Source organism: Manis javanica, chromosome 11, assembly GCF_040802235.1.
Source record: "Manis javanica isolate MJ-LG chromosome 11, MJ_LKY, whole genome shotgun sequence".
NCBI lineage: Eukaryota > Metazoa > Chordata > Mammalia > Pholidota > Manidae > Manis > Manis javanica.
Window position 1 is genome coordinate 7,845,412 of NC_133166.1, and position 23,817 is coordinate 7,869,228.

The following is a 23,817-nucleotide window of genomic DNA, read 5'->3' on the forward strand; positions in this document are numbered from 1 at the left end:
ATGTCTGTGCCCCTGGGGATAGCTGGCAGTACTGTTTCCTTGTAAGGCAACATCAACAGTCGTATCCTGGGCCCCTTTCAGAGAGCTCCTGCAGAATAATAGTGATAAATATAATACTCAGTTTGTATAGCAATCTATCATTTTACAAAAGGATTTCACAGAAGTATCTGATTGTGGGTTATTTGAACCATGAGCAAATCCTGTCTTGCCATCTCAGGCAAGTTTCTCTTATTTTTAAATTTTTTTCATCTTCATGGCAATGCTCTTACTCTTCCAGTTAACATAATTCTTTTCCAGCCCTATTGAGATGTAATAATTGACATATAACATTGTGAAAGTGTAAAGTGTACAACACGTTGATTTGATACTTGCAGACTGAAAAATGATTGCTATCCTAGTTTTAGCTAACACCTCCATCACCTCACATAGTTACCATTTCCTTTTAGTGGCAAGGAAATTTAAGATCTACTCTTTTACCAACTTTCAATTATGAGGTCAGCATTCACCATGTTGTATGTTAGCTCTCTGGAACTTATTTATCTTCTAACTGGATGTCTCTACCTTTCAATCAATAGCTGCCCATTTTCCTTACCCCCTGAGGCAAATTTCTTAATCTCTTTTAGCTTCAGTTTCCGAGTCTATAAAGATAGGGTGCTGAGATCCATGTGAGAGCTATTCTAGAAATTAAGTGAGATTTTTGTATATGAAGTGCCAAGGACAATAGCTGACTCTTAGTAGGTACAAAGTAAGAGGTGGAGCCATTAATTTTGTCTTATTTTATTCTCTGAAAGTAGATGAACTTTAAAAAATTGTCTCTAGCCATCGAAATACTGAAAAGACAACCTATAGAATGAGAAAAATGTTTGCAAACCATGTATCTGATAAGGAGTTAACATTCACTATATATAAAGAACTCATATAAGTCAATAGCAAAAAAAACCAAAGAGCCCAATTAAACAATGGGCAAAGGATCTAAATACACATGCAAAACGCCAACAGGTACATGAGAAGATGGTCAGTATCACTCGTCATCAGGGAAATAGGAATTAAAACCACCCTGAGATATCACCTCATGCCTGTCAGAATGGCCATCACCAAAAAAGAAAGGAGTATAACAAATGCTAGCAAGGATGTGGAGAAGAGGGAGCCCTTATGCAGTGTTGGTAGGGTTGTAAATTGGTGCAGCCCCTATGGAAAGCAGCATGGAGGATCTTCAAAAAATTAAAAATAGAAGTACTATATGATCCAGCAATTTCATTTCTGGGACTATATCCAAAGAAAATGAAAACACTAACTTGAAAAGTTATTTGCACTCCATGTGCATAGCAACACGTTTATTACAGCAAAGACTTGAAAAAATGTGTCTGTTAGTGGAAGAATGGATAAAGGAAATGTCGCATGTATGTGCAATGGAACATTATTCAGCCATTAAAAAAAAGGAAATCCTACCATTTGGGACAACATGGATGGACCTCAAAGGCATTACACCAAGTGAAGTAAGTCAGACGGAGAAAGACAAATAATGTATGATGTCACTTACATGTGGACTCTAAAACTAACAAACAAAAACTCAAGAGGAAGAGACAATTTTGTGGTTATCAGACGTAGGGTGTGGGGCAGGGAGGGAACTGGAGGAAGGTGGTCAAAACGTAGAAACTTCCATTAAAAAACAGAAGAAAGTAGTAGCAGTATCATGTAACATGATGACTATAGCTAACACTGCTGTAGGACACATAGGAAAATTGTTAAGAGAATAAATCCTAAAAGTTTTCATCATAAGAACACTTTTTACCTTTGTCTTTTTTGCTTTTTATTGTATTTCTATAAGATTTCATCATAAGAACACTTTTTACCTTTGTCTTTTTTGCTTTTTATTGTATTTCTATAAGAAGCTGGATGTTGGCTGAACCTATTGTGTTAATCATTTGACAATATATATAAATCAAACCATTATGTTGCACATCTCAAACTTATGCAGTGATGTATGTCAATTATTTCTCAAAAAAACTGGAAAAAGAGAAGAACTGAGTTGATTAAGCAAAAAAAAAAAATTGTCTCTTATTCTACTGTTCTTTAGTTGCTTCACTCCTCTCAACTCATGACAAGAACCAATCCATTTTGCCAGACCATCCCCACTTCCCATCTATGAAATTATGGCCCTAGGAAAGTTACTTGGTCTAATTTGAGGAGTACCAATGTGTCCCAGCATTTAACTTTCCTTCAGTGATGTCACTCCATGTGCTCTTTTTTCTGGTCGTTTAGCATGGTCAGTAAGAACAGGATGTTATTGGTAAATAGTATGTTTCCTGACTCCTGAAAGATTTGAGGCAGTTTTCAGGATTTGATCATGCATGTACCAGGAAAGTTGTGTATCAAAAAGAGATGGCAGACTATTAGAGAACTTTGTGAAATGCAACTGGGACTTGATATAGATTAATTCAAATTCTGCAGTCTTTTATCAGTTGGTGAAATTAATTGAGAAAAGTACTTTACATATAGTAAGGGAAGTATTTTATGAAATTTTTGTTTTGATTACATATGGCATGCATTGTTATTTCATTAAAAAAATGTTTTCTGTTAAAAAGGGGTTGAAACTCATGCAATTAGGCCACTAGTAGTTGACTTTTTCTGTCACTTGTGAAAATTGGCAAGATTTCTGATTTAACAAAACTTTGTACTTATTTTGCATGAGACAATCTTTTTTGTGAATGACTTTTTTTTCCTCTTCCCTAATACCAATACACTGCAGTGGAGGACAGGTAGTTGTGTGTCAGTCAATCCCATAGTCCTCTTCACCCTTCACCAGCCCCTGGCACAAGCTTGAGAGGATTCCTATTACTAAACAGATTCAGATACTAGGTAATAAAATGCACATTTCTAAAGTGAATCGGAGCTTCCTTAAAGCCCCTGAGAATTACGTCAGCTTTAACCATTAAACCCCCTGGGTTCTATTCACTTAGAATTTTCTTCAAAGCTTTGCATCCCTGTGGGCTGAGGGAGGGATGAGACCAGAGAAGGGGGAGGTCGAGGGAGGTGCCCTTAGGTAAGAGCTGTTGTTTGGGGGTGGGATGAGTTGCTGAGCACGGGCGGGAGAAGGGGGACGGGAGTCCAGGAAAGGCTATTTCCGGCTCAGATTTCGTTACCAAGGCTCTTTGAGTTGAACTTCTTGGGGAAACCCACCAGTCCCGAAGACCTCGGGGTGTGTGTGTGTACGAGGGGCGGGAGAGTGCCCACTTGGGCGGGAGGGTGCCCACTTGGGTCTGAGTGTCGCTCTCCGCATCCCTGCGGGTCTCGCAGAGCGGGGCAGGCCGGGCAGAGGCGGCGAGGACGCCTCCCGGGTACCCCCCCACCGGGACCCCCTGCACCGCGGGCACCGCAGCCGCAGGCTCGCCCGAGACAAAGGGCGGGCGCGGCGGGCGGACTCTTGAGCCCGGCGGCGGGGCGGGGAGCGCGGGGCCGGGGCCGGGGCCGCGGCGCGCTGCAGCCCGGCTCCGGGGCGCAGACCCGCCCGCGCTGGCTGGGCGCCGGCCCCCGGGCTGCCACTCAGCCTCTGACCGTCGGCCCACCCCCGGCCCCCCCGCAGGCGGCGCGACGGTGACCGCAGCCCGGCCGCCGGCGCTCCTCGTCGGGCCGGCGGGCGCAGAGCGCACGGCGGCGGGGCGGGCGGCATGGCCGTGTCCTGGAGGAGCTGGCTGGCCAACGAAGGGGTTAAGCACCTCTGCCTGGTAGGACGGCGGGCGAGGCTCTCCCGGCGGTTTGTCTGTCGTGCCGCGATTTTGATTCATTCTCTGAGCGTGCGCGGGTGGGAAGTTGGGAGTGGAAGTTTTGCCTCTCAATTCAGACATTCTCAACTAACAAAACTTTGCGCTGTTAATACGTGGGGACAATAACGACCCTCTTCCCCAAATGCATGGGAACCCTCCTACCCACCGACGGCAGAGCGGATGTGGAGGAAGGGAGAGATCAGTTTCAGGGAGCACAGCTTTTCCTTAACCCTTTACACATCTTATCCCTTCTGCTCTTTTCCCACATTGCTTGTGTTTGATGTATTTTAACATACAACTCTTGGACTTGGTGAGGCCACTAATTTCTCAGTCTCATTTTGTACTTAAGGGGTACATCTGCAGATCGTTTAAGAGACCTGTTTGCAACCCAAATGTCTAATGTCAGGTGCAGGAACTGAGTGAGGCCAGATTTGTTTTCCTCTGTCTGGTTGGTGTTCAGCTTTCTGGTTAATTGCAAATGCTTTCTGCAATTACTATTTGGAGCTCCATTGAAAGTATTGTATCCACCAATGTACCTGAGGTTTCCATTCACCAGGTAATGTTTATTTTTAATTTTTGTTGTCTCTCTCCCTTTGTATGAATTAGTTTATCTGGCTCTCACTGAATGTCCTGCTTTTCTGGAAAACCTTCCTGCTGTATAACCAAGGGCCAGAGTATCACTACCTCCACCAGATGCTGGGGGTAAGTGGGACTCGGGTGACCTGGTGGAATGGGTTTAATGTGGGCAGACATTGCTACAGGGTTTGGTCAGTTTCAACAGTCATTAAAGAAACATCGGTTGTTCACTTCAAAAGCATTTCTTGTTCTCTGAGGCGCTCAGATTTCCCTGACTTAGCAGTTACACTTGTCCAGGTGAAAGTGATTGACTCTCTTAAAAACCAGATAGTTTCCTAACCACGAAAGGAATGAAAGTGCCAGACTAGGCTAGCAGCGGCTGAAAAATGTTGCAACATCTTGCCAGCCGCAAAGTGCTCTGAAGGATCTGCTCCCCCAGGACCAACCAATACCAGGCTTTTAGTTTTCACTAATCAAGACTTCAGCCTGCCTGTAAGCTTATCCAGACTGCACTATTTCCTTTTACTGCTGGTTCTCAGAGTATGTGTTTAATGCAGTAATTCACGTCTGGGTATTTCTGATTGCTTGCCCTGAGGGTACTGGCTTATTAGGGTTCCTGTATTCTCGTCTAATATTAGAAAGATATTGTGCAAAATTTTGGTCTGATTCGTTTCATGTTGATATTGTTTTTTTCTCTATTCTTTAATGTGTCTGATCTCATTCTTCCTCTCTATCCCCTTCCTACTTGACTCCCTAACAAAAGACCGGCACTGAGGACATCTTACTTTGTATAAGGAGATAGCATTTTCTAAGCAACAAACAAAAAGTTTAGAACATAATGAAAAAAATCTCAGGGCACCTGAAAAAGCAGATTTTGTCATTCCTTTTCACTGAGGGAGAAAATACATTCTAAATAGGAGATGCATTGTTTTCTTTTTCCTGGTTTAATGGCTATGTGAAATAATGGTTAGATCAAAGGAATTCAGTGGAACCAGCCTCCCATTTCCTGCTTTTACATTTACAGATCTTCACATATCTTTAAACTTGGTACACATTAAAACTGCAATAAATTGAGCCTAAATTAATTAATTGGTATTTTATTGTATTCAATAAAGTCCTATTTTTTCATTATCGGTTACACAATTGGTATTTTTAAAGCTTAACACCTATTCTTTAAAGAACTTATTTTTTTAGGCTGTTGAAGGTTCACAATAAAACTGAGGATAAGGTACAGATATTTCTCATATGCCCTCCTACCCCCACATATGAACAGCCTTCCTCATTATCAACATCCTCCAGAGTGACATTTATTACAATTGATGAACCTACTCTGACACATCATAATCACCCAACAGCTTTATTTTTAACTAATGGGCAGAGAAAAATAGTCTCAAAGAGTAAACTCATTTTACTGGTAACTCTTAAATCTGAACATTTCTTTCTTTCTTTCACCCAACCAACCTGACATCTAACCATTCAGCAAACGTCTTGAAACCTATGCTTTTCAAAGGGGCACACAGAGAGCAAGACCTTGCTTGCCCCTGTACTCAGATTGCTTACAATCTAATGGAAAATCCAACAGGTAAATGCTATAACACTTCAGTAAACAAGTTAAGAAAAATTCTCTCTAGTAAAAACACATGAAAGTCTGCTGGTCTCTCATTTTCATTTTGTTTCCTAGAAATTCTCCCTTAGGGGTGAATTAGTGAACATAAAGTTTTTCAGTGGGAGATACAGCTGTCCTATCGTAAAGCTTGATGAACAGATTGGAGAAAACTCTTGAGAGTTACAGTGGTAAATTTTGCCATCAAAAATGGTAAATTCTGTTCAGGAGGCATGTGCATTAATATAAAATCTAAGAATAGACAACTTGGAAATCCACAACTGAACTTTGGATTTCAGCTGTATAACATAGTATGGGCTCAAATAATACCTAATTTTGATAGAAACCACGTTAATTTTTAGGAGTCTGTATGCTGTGTAGCAACTTAAGATTTATTTTAGTGACAAGTCAGATATGATGAAGAGTATATATATACACACATATTCACACACGTGAAACCCAACTAATTTAAGAATTAAATATGTTCTGCCTCTCTCGACCATCATCCCATGTTAGTGCTTTTGTTTGAATAATATGACTGGCTAGTGAGGTTCAAAGGTGAGGCCTACAGAACAGCTGGCAAAAAGTAGGGACTCAATAAATATTGATCAAATGAATAAAGAAAAAAATAATGAAAGAACTAAATGGAAGACTAAGAGTAAACAAAATGCAAAGAAGTAGATTGAAGAAGAGAAAGGTTGTAGAGTTGCCATGGAAATGTAAGAATGATTATAGGGAGTGGACCCATAATTTACTCCAGTCAAGAGTCAACATTTTATGAAGAGTCACCTTGGAGAGAAAGGTTCTTCTTCCTGGTTTCATGCTGAAAGATGAAAGATGGCTTCCACACTTTTCACTTTTCAGTAATCACCTATATGAAATTTCTAGTCATTAATTTATATCATTCTGCAATAGATATTTCAGACTATATTTTTGGTGCCAAAGGACCTCTACCTATAGTTCTACTACTTGCTTTATGAAGAAGTATTTCTTTTTATTTGTCTTTGGGATAGCTTTTCTAATCTTTTGGTGATTGGAATTTTGTTTCATAGTATAAGAATTTGTAGACATTCTACAAACTGCAAAGAAATATAGTATGACAATGGTATGTAATTCATTTTAAAATTAATTTTGTTCCCATATTTTACATGTTTAATAACTATATATTACTAACTTAATGCCTTTGAGCTATGCATCTTAGAGCCTACCAAACACACAAACATGGTTCTATCATGATACAAAAGCCTGGAAAGGACACATTTTTGATAATTTGATATTATAAGTCTCTTTAAGGTGAATTTTGGGTTCATACAAATCATGATGGTATTTCTCGGAATGAATTTGGTCACTACCACTTTAAAACGCAAATGAAGAGAATGACAATTTGATAATAGCATTGAGTAGAAAGGTTGATAATAGCATTGAGTAGAAAGGTTGCTTTACTCATCTTTAGAAGTAGCGTAATAACAAAGTTGCACTAATACTATGGAAAGGAAGGGTTCCCAGAATACAGCCCATCTGCAGGAGGACACAGACATTGAGAAGCAGTTAATTCTTAACAGTTGGATATCTCTGCTTTCTATTGAAAAACAACTATTTATTCAACTCTTATACTTTTAATATACCAGGAACTTCATAAATTTATTTTGTTTAAGCCAGGAAACTATTGTTCCCATTTTACACATGGGGCAATATAGGCTGGCGAAGCTGAGTGACATGCTCGAGTCCCTTTGGGTGGTTGGTGTCAGAGGTAGGATGTGGATGCAGTTCTGGCTGTACTTTTTGCTTTTTCTCCATACTGCCAAATTTTCTAAACCACTTCCCTTCACTAACTCATCTCAGATACTTATGCCACTGGTTAGTATTACTATTGATCAGTGCTGCCCACTAGAAATATAATGCGAGTCATCTGTAATTTAAATTTTCCCAGTAGTACATTAACATTTTTAAAAATTACCTTTAATAATATGTTTTATTTAAGATAGTATATCCAAAGTATTATAATGGGTTGAAGTATTCAACGTATGATCAATATTTTTAAAATCATTCATGAGAAATTGTATATTATTTTTTGCCAGTATTACATATCACAATTCACTGAGTAAATTTTCATCAGAAATACCTGACCTATGTTTAGATGTCATAAAATTTTGCAGGTGAACAAGTGGATCACAAACCCAAGTTGTCTAAGACATATTTAAAGATTTTCCAATAACATAAATGTCAGCTTTTAAATTTAAATTTGAATTCATGAAATTAATAAACCTAAAAATTCAGTTCCTTGGTGACCCTCGACACATTTCACTAGTTCGATATTGAATGGGCAGTTGTGGGTTCTAATTATTGGCGTGTAACTATAAAAATATCTCTGACTTCTCCCAAATCAATGATGAGAATTTAATTTTTTTCATTGTTTCATGATTATTATTGAGATCTGAGCCTTCTGGTGGCTCTTCCTTTGAGGAAGAGGTAAAAGTCAAAGTATTTGTTCTAGGAACTAGAACATCTGTTTTTATTTCTAGTAGGCTAGGTGACTGTTATCAGACCAAAATGAATGATTTAAAAAATTGCATAAGAACTGACAGGGAAAAGAAGATCTTAATAGATCTTGATAGAAGATAAAATAATGTTGAGATTATTTTGTCTTAGTAGGAGTTTTCATCCTGATCGTTCTTTCCCAGCCTGGTCTTATCCAGACCTGGAGGCAACCCGGTCACGGCTGGTTTATGCCTGAGTTAATGTGCTGATCAGACTCTGCACTTTCTAGGAGATGTTTAATTATGACAGGCTGTGCGTTTGGGAGTCTTAAAATTAGCTAAGAGGAAAAAAAAATCTTTGGAGGGAAGCCAAAGCAAGCACACAAACAAACAATCAAGCCAGATAATACCATCCTCCACCTTCCCATAGGAACCTTTTAAATAAAGAACTCCGCTGATTTCTGAAGATGAAATCCATTTTCGATTTATTTTCAGATGTAGCTTGTACTTTATAATAGAAAGTATTAATGTGTTATGACTGACCCTGCTAAAGATTTTTTGAAATGTTGGGGCAATTTAACTTATAATATTGTCTTTAGAATCCCTCATATGCAAGTTCACCTATATCTCAGTTGTATTTCTGTTGTTTTAATAATTACGTGGCATAATTTAATTGAGGAGAAAATTTTAATTTGAGAAGAAATGTGTTTTATGGCACCAGATTCAATGTGAATTGGTTTTATATCCCCTCTCCCTAAGTAACATTTGCATATATATGGGTTACTTAGTTTCAACCTAGCTACTGTTGTGGTGTGGTGATGAGAATTTAATTTTTTTTCATTGTTTCATGATTATTATTGAGATCTGTTTCCTGGTCATAACAGGTCTTCTTTTTGTCTTCTTTAAACCTCTTACTGAGATACCTATGTTTACTGCAAGAAAGCTGTGAGAATAGAGCTTTTTCTATCCTCACAGTAATGATCTTTCTTTGGTCAATCATTATCTGTTAAGTGATTTAGAAACATTAACTGATTTACCCTTTCAAGAGTCCTGGGAGTTATGTTGTAATTAACATTTTTCAGAGACAGAAATCTGATGTCATATGAATTTCTGAAGGTTCGAGATTGGAGTCTGTGGATAAGTAGACCTAGGATTTTAAGTCAGTACTGGTTTCACTTCTTGGGTAGGCAGCTTTAATTCTGCTGAGAAGGAATATGTGCCGCCTGTTGATTTAAAAAAAAAAAAAGAGATTGGTCATTAATTCTTTCCTTTTATTGCACAGATTATAGAAGTTATATAGATTTGCCCAGGTGAGCATTGTGGTTTCAATTCAGGGCATACTTTTAACTGAGGTTTTTTTTGTTTGTTCGTTTTTATTCTTATCATTCTGAACACATGAGTTACAGAACTTTTTTATTCTTATCATTTTTTGAAACCAAAGCAAACACACAAACAGAACTTTTTTATTCTTATCATTTTTGAAACCAAAGCAAACACACAAACAGAACTTTTTTATTCTTATCATTTTGAAAACATGAGTTACAGAACTTTGATGTGATCATTATATCCTTAAACTATGTATGATAGAGACTCAGAGAATTTTAGACTTGGAAGCCAGCTTTAGTATCTTAGAGTTCTTCCTCATTTTCCCAAATAGAAAAATGAAGTTGAAGTGATTTTCTCACTAACACCCACTAAATTAGTGGCTTGAGTCACAATCCTGGTCGGTTGGTCCTCTTTCAGTTAAGTATTCAGCCTGTCAGAATGAAAAATTGTGCACATATGCAGGAACATAAACATAAACTGCACAGTGTACAGACCGCTAGCTTTTCATCTTTATGAAATGATATGTAAAGATGTTTAGCAATTTAAGAGTTAAAGAAAATTATTGACTTATCCACAAGATAACATATTTTAGCATTACAGTTGTTTTAGATTTGTCATAGACAAGTTGTTAAGGAATTATGAGACTTTTATTTAAATTATTTCAGATTCCACAATATTTATCGAACTTCTGACACTCAAATGTTTAACCTCTTTGTCATGTACAGCTAAATGCCCATTGTGTAATTCTCTTTTATCAATACCATCCAAAACAGCATAGAATTGGAAGGTGGTATTAATTTCAGAGATTTGTAAATGTACTTCCTTCATTCTGTTACTAATTATAATAATAATAATATCAATAACAGATTACATTCTTCATTGAGGACTGATGAGGTGCCAGGTTTCAGTCTAAGAGTTTTTCATGGTTTAATTTCATCTTTTCATCCCTCCTGTGGGATAGATATCTTTAATTTTTTAGCTAAAAGATGAGTTAGAGAACTTTGGTAATTTGCTAGTGCATAACAGAGGCAGCCCCAGGTGTCCTGGTTTTAGAATGTGTATTCTTAACCATTGTGCTCTTCTGCCTCTATGAATTGCCATTTTTGTAGACCAAAAATAATAAAATATCTGCCATTTCATATGGTTCAATCTAATAACAACTGTTACCATTTATCAATCACATAGTGTGTACTGTACCAGACAAAGTTCTTTCCTCTTTCCTTTTTAAAATTTCATTTAATCTTTACACTTAATTAAATCCTTGTAACAACCCTGGAAGATAGAAGTGTCACCTTTTTTTTACAGGATTGGGATACTGAGATTCTGAGTGGTTAGGTAGCTTTCCCAAGTCACCCAGCTAACAACTGGAGAAGCCCATTTTGAGCCCATATCTGTCAGATACTGAAGACCATGCTCTTGATCACTCCTGGGAGGTTCTGAAATAGACTGAGTTAGAATCTGGAATTTCTTACTTTTATCTGGGGCTCATATGCATCCTACCACAGTGGTTCTGGGGTAAGACTGTATGTTTGTATGTTTTGCTATCAATAAATACTTCATTGGAAATAAAGGTAAGAATATGGTTTATGGGTTATTCTTAAACCTGAGGTGGACTGGTACACCTCATCCCGATACCTACTGCTGCAGGCTTCCATGACAAAGTGCCGCAGACTGGATGGCTTCAACAACAGGAATTTATTTCCTCATATTTCTGGATGTTGTATGCTGTACGCCCTCCCCTGGGAATCACCCAGCCTGAGGGAGAGGTGCCTATAAAACTGCAGAATATTATAGGGACCTTAGAGATGTTTCTAGTTCATTTATCTCATCTGATAGGTGAACTTACTAGGTAGTTAAATATCTTTTTTATTGACGCAGTGTCAGGCTGAATGGTGGGTGGTAGGTCTTCTGTGTCTAGTTAGTGTTTCTAGTTCATTATGCCAACCACTGTGTTGATCATAAAATTGGTTTTAAAAGTGCCCACATAATTCTGGGCAGAACATGAAAGAACCTTAATTCCTTATTGAAAAGATGGGCTTTGGAGCTATATGGATATGATTTTGAATCGTAGCTCAGGCATTTATCTCCCTTTATGATTTTGGCAGATAACTCTCCAAGTCTAAATTGAACTCATCTATAAAGTAAGGCTTTAACCTTCCTCTTAGGTTAGTTGTGAATATTAAATGAGAAAATGCAGGTGAAATGTTTAGTATGTGGTGTATATACACTCAGCAAATGATAGCTATTACTGTAATCATTAGTGGCATTATTTAGTATTAATAGTATTAATGCTATTAATACTAAATAGTAATATTAAAAGTATTTGTTTATAAATAAAAATATTAAGAGGAATTCAGAAATATATAAAGATGAAAGGACCTTGCTGAGCATACAGCAGAGGCCCATCCTTTCCCGTCATTGGCCTCTGGCTGCCTCCCTAATCGCTCTGGACATAGGAAGGCTATCTGCTGCTTTTTGTAATTGGCACAAAATTTGAGGCATCTTGGCTATGATTGTTGTGTAGAATTTCAGCTTGGAGTAGACAACATTTCATTCAAAAAAGCATTTATTAAATCACTGAATCTTGCGTCTTCAACAGATAAACAAGGGCAATAATGCCTATGTCAGAAAATTATTGTGTATTGTGAACCTTAAAGAAAATTAAAAGAAAAAAATGCTAGGGTCAACATTCATTGAAATGTTCTCATGTGTGGACATTGTATAAAGTTCTTTATATGTCCCATGTCAGGGTCTTCACTTCTCTGTAAGGTAGACACATTGCATAAGAGGAAGCTAAAGCATAGACATTATAAATAACTTGCTTATGGAATTAAGTATGTACTTAAAACCTATTATATACTAAGTAGTCAAATTGCCAGTTTCTTGCTTTCCTTCCCTTTTCTCTCGTTTGTCATGGCCACATAACAGTAATTCCCCTAACTGTTCTAATAAAATGCGATGAACCTAACCTACTTCTCTCAGAGTGTTGTGCTTGGGATCAGATGTCTTAGTAGACAGGGAGGTACTTCAAAAAATTGAAAGCATCAGCAGTGTGGAAAATGGTTAACATACTGTTTCTGTCTCTTGTCATTCCTCCCAGCTTTTAAGGTTCCTGCCATGGTACCTTGACAGAGTTTCTCTAGGAGTTGTAAGGGACAGTTTGGAGAAAGGAATGAAAGAAGGTTTTGTCTTCATGAGAGAAAAGCGGCAGATGGCCTTTAATATCCAGTATGTTTACAAGTGTTGACTGTTGAAGTAGGGTCTTCAAAGTCTGTGACATGTAGTTAAGGATTAGTTCACTCAGCATAACCTAAGGATGAGACCTTAGTAAAAGAACACACTATCTACATGGGAAGTGAGCCTACCTCACTTCTTAGTATCCACAACTTAATATAACCTTGTGATATGATAATATCAAACAATGTGATAAAAATCTTTTGAAAAGTAGTTTCTTTTAAGTTCTGGCAAAGGGACTAAAAGAAAAAATAGGTTAAGGAGAAGATGGACTTTGCATGATCAATAGAATTTGTTTACATTTTTTAGGAATTAGAAAATTGAATTTGACAATGATTCCTGTCTATGGAGGAATGAACCAAATACAAGTTCTATAGGGAAAAAATGACATACTTCAATGTTTTTTGTGGATTTAGAAATTGTTAAAGGTCTTTAGACATATACCAGGAGGTCAGGTCATATGTAGTTTAAGACAAGAAGAGATGAGTGATGTACACAAAGTGAAAGCATTTTATACAACAGAGATTTAAACAAACAAAAAATGGCACTTCAACATGAAGATCAATTTAAGAAATGATCTATGGTGAATGACTTTCTGATCATATTCCTTTTTCCTGTGATAGGATTACCAAATACTGATCTCAAATTGCAAGTTTGTTTGATGTAATCTTAGGAAGCTCAGGTCGGTTGGAAGGATCTCTACTGCGAGTGATCTAAACAAGTGTCTTTTACCCCCATGCTGTACTTTTAATTCTCTTTGTTGACTTCCTTTTCTCCCAATATAGTCTCTCTTTTGTGGCTTCCAGTTAACATCTTCTGAGTAACTCCCTGTCACCCCACCTTATAGGGGAACATGGATTTCCAGGCTAGTGAGAGTGCTCTAACCAGAGAGAGTTGTGGAACAAAAACATAAGAATTGCCTCTTGAGAATACTGATGAAACAGGGTGATGGGAATGTTCATACCTCTCACTAATTTTCCTTGGCCAAGTTACTCCTAGAAGTTACTTTGGGTCTTTGAGTTTTGTTGAGCCTCTTGGTTTGAAATCATGGGCTCAAAAGCACGCTTGTAAAGTACTTTGAGGTATGTGAGTAAAGGTAAAGAATATGTTTTCCTTTTCTTTCTTTTTTCCCATAGCTCAGAATATCTACAGAGGAAACTAAGCAAATGTCATCAGTGGTCTATACGGATGGATTCCAATTGGGGGAAAAAAAATGACTCACGTTAAACAACAAGAATGTAGAGCTTCAATATGAATGTTCTCCCACTTGAGAAGTGGCATTTGCTGTTGCACATTGTCTGTAATACACGTGTCACCTCCCATGGAATTTTTCTGTGGGGTTGGGGTTGGCCTGGACTATGTAGAACCCATCATCGAACTATTCAGCTATTTTGATCTTTTCTATTTTTTAAAACATAAGAAAAGTGAAAGAATGAGTCAAATGAAGATCTTGGAAGCATTCTAGATTCGTAATAGATCTGAAAGGTTTACTTAATATTGGTCTACCTGTAGAAAGCCAGTCTTAGACTTGTGCTGGTTTTAAAGCTTGAGCATATCATTCTTAAAGAAGGAAATATATTTTGTTCAACCCATACAGTTTAGATATATGAAATTTAATTTGTTAAAGTCTTGTATGAAATTCACTCTAATTCTTGTTAAAACCAAGTAGCTGCTATTGCCTTTTCCTAAGCATGGAGCAACTATGAGTATAACTTTCAAATACAATAATACCTGTGAAAATTTATAATGTAATGAAATGTGATAAAAATAGAACATAGATTCTGTGGACAAATGACCTACATTGAATTCTTGACTTTACCTCTTACCAAATGAATCTTTAAATAGTTTACTGAAATCTTCAAAGCCTTTGTTACCTCAATTCTAAATGGAGAATTATTTTATTAAATGGAACTACATGAAAATTCCAGTATTGAAACATTTTGACTTACAAAATTTTGCAGGGTTTAACCTAATACCTCTGTTACAGGATTTTTTCTTTTGAGGAAAGGATTAAGTGAGATGAGGAAGAAATGTATATGAAGCCCTCAAAAAGTGTGACTTCCCTTTCTAATGGCAGGTTGTTGTAGGCAAATTCATGAGGATACTAGAGTTGTTTCAGCAAACATTTTGAAGTTGAGAATGTTTGATGTTGAAATCTATTTGTAAGGTGTTGCTAATGACCGTAAAAATTTCCAGGAACTAAGAGATGTTAACTCCCAATTTTGTGCATTGCAAAATTTCTGAGGCATTTTAAGGGATTTTTTGTAAATAACAGTATACCTTTTTTTCTTCATTATAGTTTTGAAAAATTTTAAGCTCATGAATGCTTTTGAGTTAGCAGTGGTTTTCAAATTTTAGCTCCAAATTTCTTGGCTGTTTTTAAACTTCCTGTCAAACCAGAAATTGAGGGACATATGAAGAGAACTATTTTAGGACATAAACAGTGAATCCTCTCTAAAAAAACAAACGATTTAAAGAACTATGTTTTTATAATGTCAGGTAGAGAGTATTTAAACACATACCTGACATGTTTTTATAATGTCAGGTACAGAGTATTGAAACAGTGTACTATCTTCATGGGTCTGTGCAAGGCCGCTTTTTGCTTTCTTCGCCATTCATTCATTTATTAATTCATTCTTTAATCATTACCCATTCTCCAGTCTCTCTTCCCTCCCTACAGTAGCAAACTTCCTAATGTGCTGATGTGTGTCCTTCTGTTGGTGTTCTATGTGAATGTTTCTTTTAATTTACAAAAAAGGTATTGTGTATAGGACTGATTTTGTTTCTTGTTTTCATCTGGTATTATCTTTTCCAAGTTATCCATGCGATTCTGTTTTTTTTTTTTTTTTGGGTCCTTTGCTTCTCACAACTGCATAGTTGAATCTGCCACATTTTACTTACCCATCTCCCAGAAATGGACACTTAGATCCTGCTGCTTCAAAGGGCATCGTAATGAAAACAAAGCATATTGTGATAGCATAAATATTATATAGTCACTTGCTGACTTTATTATTTAGGGACTTTCTCTACTAAATGAAAGAGAACTAATTAATTCATATTGTAACAAAGTATAGGATTTTTGTATTTACTTGTTATCATGGTTTTTTAGATTAACATTGAAGGTGATGATGTCACACATGAAACAATTATTTAAAAAATCAAGACATTTGATGATAATAACTAGTTTTCAGTGAGTAATCTAAAAGTTCTTGGGTGACCAAAGGGATTAATGCAGAAAGAACTGTATTATTTAATTTCTCTGTTTACCTGGCTTCTTTCTTATGCATTGCCCTTAATATAACCATTTAAATGAAAAATAACCACACAGTTATAGTAAAAGCAACATCAATAATAAATATAACATCACATTTGGAAATAAAAGAACTGGAATAAATATGGGACAGAACATTAGAAGGATAGGTGGATAGAGTGAAATGGATTTTTAAAAAGGCAGATAAACCAAGTGTCGCAGCAACCATCGCCCTAACTTCTGAGCTGTGAAGGGTGATAGATGGCTTGTACCAACCCAAAGACCAATCAGGGTTAGGGAGGTGTGAGATGCAAGGTGAAAGGAGGCTTGTTTTTTGCTTTTTAAGATTACAAACCCTAGAAACTCTTTGCTAAGTGTCTTAACAGCACATAAGCTAACCAAGGTGTAAGATGGTATGGTAGTGATCACAAAGGAACCACGGGTTGGATGCTTTTTCATGTTTGGGCTGCACTGAAGTCATCGTAGTGTTAAGCAATCCGAAACTTTGTCTCTTACACCCTCCCTTACCTCCTATTACCTCAGTAGTTCTTCATTATGTTCCCTGGAACCCCTTTGTTCCTTGACAGCTGCCATGTCACTCACCACAAGTTCCCCTCTCCCCTGCTTCTTTGCTTTCCTATCCTGTCCTGTTGATTTTGTGCCTTTAGTGAGTATCTTCCCATTTCTCAAAGGCTAGAAGAGAAGATGCAAGCAGCTTCATGTCCTGAAAGCTTCCATATTAAGCCATGGGAATAATTCGCAAGATAATTTTGAAAGTTTACCCTGTATTTTCCATCATGAAAATAATATATACAATTAGGGAAACAAATTGAAAATGCAGAAAGTAGAAGTGAAACGAAGTTTGCCACTCATTTTCATTAGAGATAATATTACTCCTTGGATTGTACTTTTAAGACTTTATTTTCTTTAGAAAGTATTTTTCTTATGACTTTCATGTTTATTAAATATTTTTCACATTTACTATGGAAAATGGAGGAAGGTACCAAAAAAAAAAGTCATTTATATCTCAGTGCCTATCCATAATCATTGTTAACATTTTGGTTTATTTCATAAATAAAAGTTTTGTTTTTAATAATGTGAACATTCAGAAAGCAGCTTTGTGTTCTCCTTTTAGCATGATACATTAAGTATTAATTAGGTTTATTCCTATTATCACAAATTGTTAAATGTACATTATTAGACATACATTATTTATTTTTATTATTTCACTGAATAAATGAAAACACAACTAACTTAAACATTCCCATATTTTTGGACTTCAGTGGCTTCTGTTAGTTCACTTGCCTAGAAAATGCTGTGAAAAACATCATTGGGAAGAATATACCCTCTGTTATTACAATTATGTCCTTTGGATATGTTATTAGAATTTCAAAGTATATTACCCATTTAATTCCATTTATTGTGATTTTTTAATGTTATTTACCCATTTAGTGCTTGGTACTTAATTGTTAAAATATATTAACATTTCAAAAGAAACACATGCTTCTGTATAATGAATACTGATGAAACAACAGAAAAAATTAGAAACTCCCCTTCTACGAGGTAACCACCTGTATCTGTACAATCTGTTCAATGTCTATATGTATAGGTACACATATATGTACATGCATATTATTAATTCAGTACTAGGTCATGGATATTCTTACTTCATTTCCACACTTCATTTCTGTAGTGCGTTTTCCATTTCTCTACTGTTGGCCATTTTAGTTGTATCCTTTTTTGTTTTGGTATCACAGATCATTCTGCAGTGAGTATCCTTGGAGAAATTTACATGTGCTCTTGGATATGTATTTCTGTATGCTACTTTATTTTCTCAAGACAGTCCAAAATGTGGTATTTTGGTCTTTTTCAGTATAAGTTTTTTAGAAAAGAAAGATTAAATTGGATTTACATTTTCTCTCTTATACCCATATGTCATCTTTTTACATTAGATTTATTCTACTAGCAGATGAGCTAGTTGGGCCACTGTGTGTTGTTAAATTCTGTGAACTAAGTTTGCTGGAGGGTCTAATGCTTAAGTGTGTGTGTATCAGGACGTTTAGGTAAATAGTCTGTGCCAAACAACCCATTCATCCCATCCATCCTCTGAGTATGTACTCTGTTAGGTATATTGCCCACTTTAATGCCTCCAGAGTATTTTCTCTTAAAATGGATAGCTTCTTGGAGACAGCATCTCTTTTTTTTTTTCCAAAGGTAGACTGGAAGAAAGTCAATTTGACTCAAAGTTGAAAGGTATCATTAAAAGACATGCTGAGTTAGCTAAGATTGCTAGTATTTTGAGGACAAAGACAGAACTTAAGGGCAATTTTACAGATTGAGTTAAGAAGGATTATTAATGAACAGGACTGAGTTCAGGAAGAGTAGATATGCTTAAAGAAGATATGTTTAAGTAAGATATGCTTGACAGACAGAGGAATCTTAATATTGAATATCGTATGTTCAATATAAAAGTTTTAATAAATGTCATTACAGATAGTCTGATTAAAATTCTAAGTGAGGGGACCATGCTATGAGTATTGCTACTTTTCAAAAATTATTAAAAATTACTCCAAGTGCTCAGGCCACTGGTCTATTTATTTTGGCCTCTAAATTTTAGGAGGAATGTTGATATATTAAAGATGGCTTAAAGATAAGAAAGAATGATGCGAGGTTTTGGAATGATCATTATATGAAGAGTACCTGAGAGATGACTAAGTACTCAGTAATTGTGATCAGATGTGCTGGGCCTGTGATGTAGGGGAAACAAGGCCTGTCTTAGCTTTCTAGCCAACCATGCTTTGCAAAATACATTCCTCAGTGCCTTTCCCTGTGTGTGGATCATTTCTGTAGGAGGGGAAGAATATCACAATGATGTAAAGTCAATTGCTCTGGGACTCTTGGGCCCCTTGCTGTTTTGCTTTAGAAAGGGGTAGCGGGTAAGGGATGGGCATGAATATCTGCAGGAATGTGATAGGTAAATTTTTAAAAATCCACGTTAATAATGTTTGTCAACTCAAGAGGTCAAACTATTTTCACTTAATGTACTTTCATATTTTAGAACAGCTCTCTGAGGAAAAGTGGAGGAAATTTTTATTTAACAATTCTTCAGTTCTAGACTTTGGAGATAGGTGACTTTGGGAGAGGTCACAGGTATTAGCAGTGATAGAAATGTCATACCTTTTAATCTGGCACCCTGTTCGCTAGATAGCATTGCCTGTAGAAACCAACAAATGTGTTCATATGCAATTCTGAATCCCATTTAAGTTGAATTTTAACTTGTCCAGACAGACACACTGTCTAGAAGTGAATCTTTTCTGCTCTCTGAGCTTTTGGCACAGGAAAGACAAGGTGGACAAAGTTAAGACATACCCGGCATGTTACAATCTTCCTTTCTTCTTTCTCTCTGTAATAGCTACGCTTCTTTCTACTCCTAATAGACTTGTAAGGAAAGACTACATACTGAAAATGGAAGAAAGTTCATTTGTGGAAGGACAGAATGAAAGGTATTGACATATAAAAGAAAAGGTTTGAGTTCAGCCCAAGGTAATGTGGATATAAAGTCAGGATGGACTTTCTACTTTTGGTGGCCTTTAGTTATATGGCAAAAAATTTTTCTCCCAGCATCTTTAGAACCAATAGCTTCTTTCAGTGACAGGGTTTAAAAAAAAAAGTTTATAGGTGGGAAGAGAAGTCAACTTGAGTCAAAAATTACATCATAGTTAAAAGTCTCCTGGTCAGTTAGTTGACAGAAACCAACTAGGATCATTTGGAATGGATTACTTTATTACGGCATGAAGGAACATTCATGAGCTTTTGGATATACCCTGAGATTACTGAACTGGTAGTTTATTTTGGGATTTTTAAGAAAGAAATAATTACTCCAATTATTATTAACTGCTTTCTGGTTGCTTATGACATTATTGTTTCCATATGAAACCTTATCAAAATAGTTAGGTAATTCACTGTTGAATGAATCCTTCATTGAAATATCATAGTTTAATTCTTAAGTGCAGTCTTGTTCCCATGGAATGTCCATTGTATTCTAAATTCATATCCCTATTATAATATATGAATAGTACAAACTAAACATTTCAATTATGGCTGCAGACTTGACTTAAAGGTATAGGAGAAATGAATCTTTCTGATTTCCTGCCATGGCCCTTTTTGTTTACTATAAAGACCATAAAAAATGCCTACCATTGAATTGGGAAATCATATAGTCTGTGGGGTTGTCTCTTTTTGTTCATGTATCTGTCTCATGATTCCTTTTCTGTGGCTTTCATTGCTAAGAGCATTATTTTTCCCAAGGAATATTTTTCAAAATAATTTTCTTTATTAACAACCATGTATTTTTGAGGTCCCCAAGGGTAAAAGGCAGTTTATGCTTTTCCACTGGCAGTGCCACTTGTTAGCTTTTTGGGGGAGGCAACGAGGTAAACAGGTGAACCATTACAACACAGTGTGCTAAGTGATCTAAAAGAAGTATGTTGAAAGACAAAAAAGAGGCATTGAGCACAACGCTCCAGATTTTTCAGACTACTTGCAAAAGGGGAAAATCTGCAGGTGTAAGTGAGGGAATGGGAAGAGATGTCTGGGACCTTGTAAGGCCTACGGAGAAAATGATCCCTGGGCTGACACTGAAGAATGGTAAGAGAGTTCATCTGGGAGTTAACATGGAGGTTGGAAGTGGGGGAATGCCATCACAAATCGAAAGAATGGCAACAGAATGAACTATTAACTATAGTTACAGGGAATGGAGATATTGCGGTAAAACTTAGAATAGCTAATGCATCCGGGAACTGAACTGAGCCAAATAATATAAAAGCATAGCCAAGTGGCCTTATAGTATTATCAATTTGTCATATTTACAGACTTCTAATATAAGTTGGGACAAAATGTAGACTGGACTGGATGGCCTGTACAGTCTTGTCAAAGAGCTACAGTGATTCTAAGGTTTTCTTTGAACTGGGTGTTGCTCAGTTCCATAGGGTAAATTCCTGTCTCTAGTTTGGTGGGGAATGGGGAAGTGGACCTGAGTTGATATCCTTGGGCAACAAGGTATGATGGAAAGAACATGCTCTGTGTTTTGATCCTGGGTATGAACAAGATTTCTTGGGTAATCATTTTTGGTTTTGATTATTTTTTTGATGCCTAAAATGAGGACATTGAAGGATCATCTCTGAGGTGCATTCATTCATTCATCCACTATGTGTTGAACACCTACCAGTTACCTAGAACTTTCTTTGAAGTCTTTAGTACAGTTGAGTGGGGTAAAGCTCAACTCCCATAACTACACAGAATATCACCCTCTAGAGCTGTGAGTGGGAAGGCAGACTAAGGAAGAGTGATTTCTAAGAAGCTGGGCTGTATGAGCATTTAAATTCTGAAACTAGATCAGGTTTATGGATAGCCAGGGAGCAGGAAAAGGATAATAGCTTCTCTTGACTTTTTACTAAATGTGAGGCACTGCCTTAAATATTATATATGCTCATTTAATACTCAGAAAAACTCTATGCAGTAGATGTATTATTTTCATTTTATAGATGAAGACAAATGAAAAAGAGAAGGTAAGAAAATTACCTAAGGTCATCCACCTAAGTAAAGGAGATTCAGACTTAGAATTGTCTGATTTCCAACTGTATTCTGAAACAGTGATTACCGACTGTTTGCGCCCCACTCCAGGCCTAAGGCATCAGAATCTCAGGAAGTGCAACAGAGATGTGTTTACTTTTTAAATAATCCATCAAGTGAGTTCAGTCTGCAATCACAAGAGGGAAGTCTTGTGTAAAGATTGACACAAAATGGCAGGAAACCTACTGGTTGGATCAAAGGATAAGCAACTGAAAGAGTAAGACAGTATTATGTTTTGCAAAGAGTACTGGACATGGCACCTGAATGCACATCCCTGTCCCGGGGAGTGAAGTGTTGTAGCGGAGGGACAGAGAGCAGGCCGGGAGGCCGGGGTGCTTGTCCCTGCTTCTTCACAAACTGGCCGTGTAAGTAGAGGCAAAAAGAAGGATGGGCTGGCAGCCTTGTAAAGCCCAGTGGAAGAGCTACAGTTCTGTGATTATCTAACATGTAAGAATTAGGTGTTCTTCCCTTCTATATATAAGGTGTTCAAATCCCTTCTATATATAAGACTCAGATATAATTATTGTAAAGTGTAGTCCTTGTTGTAAACAAAATTTTTGTGATGATTAACTACACAAAGTAATTGCCAAAATTACTCCCTTCCAATCTGTTCTGCACACTTCATTCAACATAATCACTACTAAATATGAATGTCTTCATACCACCTCCCTGCTTTACACCACTAACACTGCATTTAGGGTACAGACACAGATTCTCAGCATGACCTACAAAGTCCAGCAGTGTCTACCCATATCTGCTTCTCCAGTTTTATGTTGTATCATCCTGCATTTCCAGTCCAGCCACAGCAGCCTACTATTAATTTCTCATATATGCACCATGCTTCCATTTGCCACCCAGAAGTTCTCAGGCTGTTTTTCCATGTGTAGATGTCCTTCTCATACCTGGATGATTTTTGCCACCTTCCAGATCTTGGTTCATTCTCACTTAATCCAGGAAACCTCCCTGACTTTCTTATTCAGATCTTCTTTCCTGTTATACATGCTCATGCCCTGTATTTCTCATTCATGGCATTGATCATTGTTACCATTTACATTTGATTATGTAGCCGTTTGATTAGTATGTGTTTCCCCTACTGAAATATAAACCTCCTAAGGAAAAAGGCATTTTCTGTTTTTAGTTCACTACTGAACGCCTAGTGCCTTGTGATATGTGCATATCACAATAAATGTATTGATGAATAATGTAAGAGGAAGGGATTACACTTTCTACGGAAGTACAGAAGAGAATATTTACAGAAAGGATGTGATACAGTGACCTTATGGCAATAAGTTAATTTTAAATAGGGCTTGCATTTTTTAGACCTGTTTTACTTTTTCACAAAAGTCCTATGAGCTAGGATTATTACATTGTACCATATCGTATTAACTTTACAGATAAGAAAATTTTATTTCTCTCAGCTTTACAGAGAAGGACTGATAACTAGATCAAAATGAAGAGCTGTTAAGTAGCAGATTTAAGATAAGAGACCACGTATTTGCGATTTTAGGAAAATAGCCATGTAGTTGTTCTACCCAGATGTTACATTCTTTTATAACTTGCTTCAAATGGCATATTGTCTACAGAGCTGTCTTAATTTTTGTATAGGACTGAACTTATAGTTCAGGCTGCTATTAACGAAGTCCCATAGACTATGTGGCTTAAACAACAAACATCTCTCAGTTCTGGAGGCTCAGAAATCCAAGATTAAAGTGCCAGCAGATTTTCTTGTTTGCGTATGGCCACCACCTTGCTGGTCCCTTACAGGGGCACAGATACCATAGTGGGGGCTCTATGCCCGAGCTCTTACCTAAACTTACTTACCTCCCAAAGGCTCCACCTTCAAATATATTAGGTTTCAACATATGAATTTTGGGGGAGGCACAAGCATTGAGTCCATAGCAAGGACTAAGCTAAGCTATGTTGTATTTATAGATACTCACCTAATATATACTGATA

General features: G+C 36.9%; 1 protein-coding gene across 8 annotated transcripts in view; it reads left to right on the forward strand.

Moving 5' to 3' along the window:
• Positions 1-3,137: 3,137 nt before the first annotated feature.
• The window catches only part of NOX4 (NADPH oxidase 4), a 146,478-nt gene continuing 125,798 nt past the window's right edge, over positions 3,138-23,817 (forward strand). For 2 of the 8 annotated variants that reach the window (XM_017649753.3, XM_017649755.3), the window contains exons 1-2: positions 3,235-3,725; positions 4,371-4,466. In XM_017649753.3, the coding sequence (XP_017505242.3) occupies positions 3,669-3,725; positions 4,371-4,466 (153 nt within the window). In that variant the 5' untranslated portion in view covers positions 3,235-3,668. Of the gene's footprint in view, positions 3,200-3,231; positions 3,726-3,766; positions 4,321-4,370; positions 4,467-23,817 lie in introns of those variants that run through there. The other 6 variants (XM_017649759.3, XM_073215906.1, XM_017649752.3 and 3 more) reach the window with 6 other exon arrangements.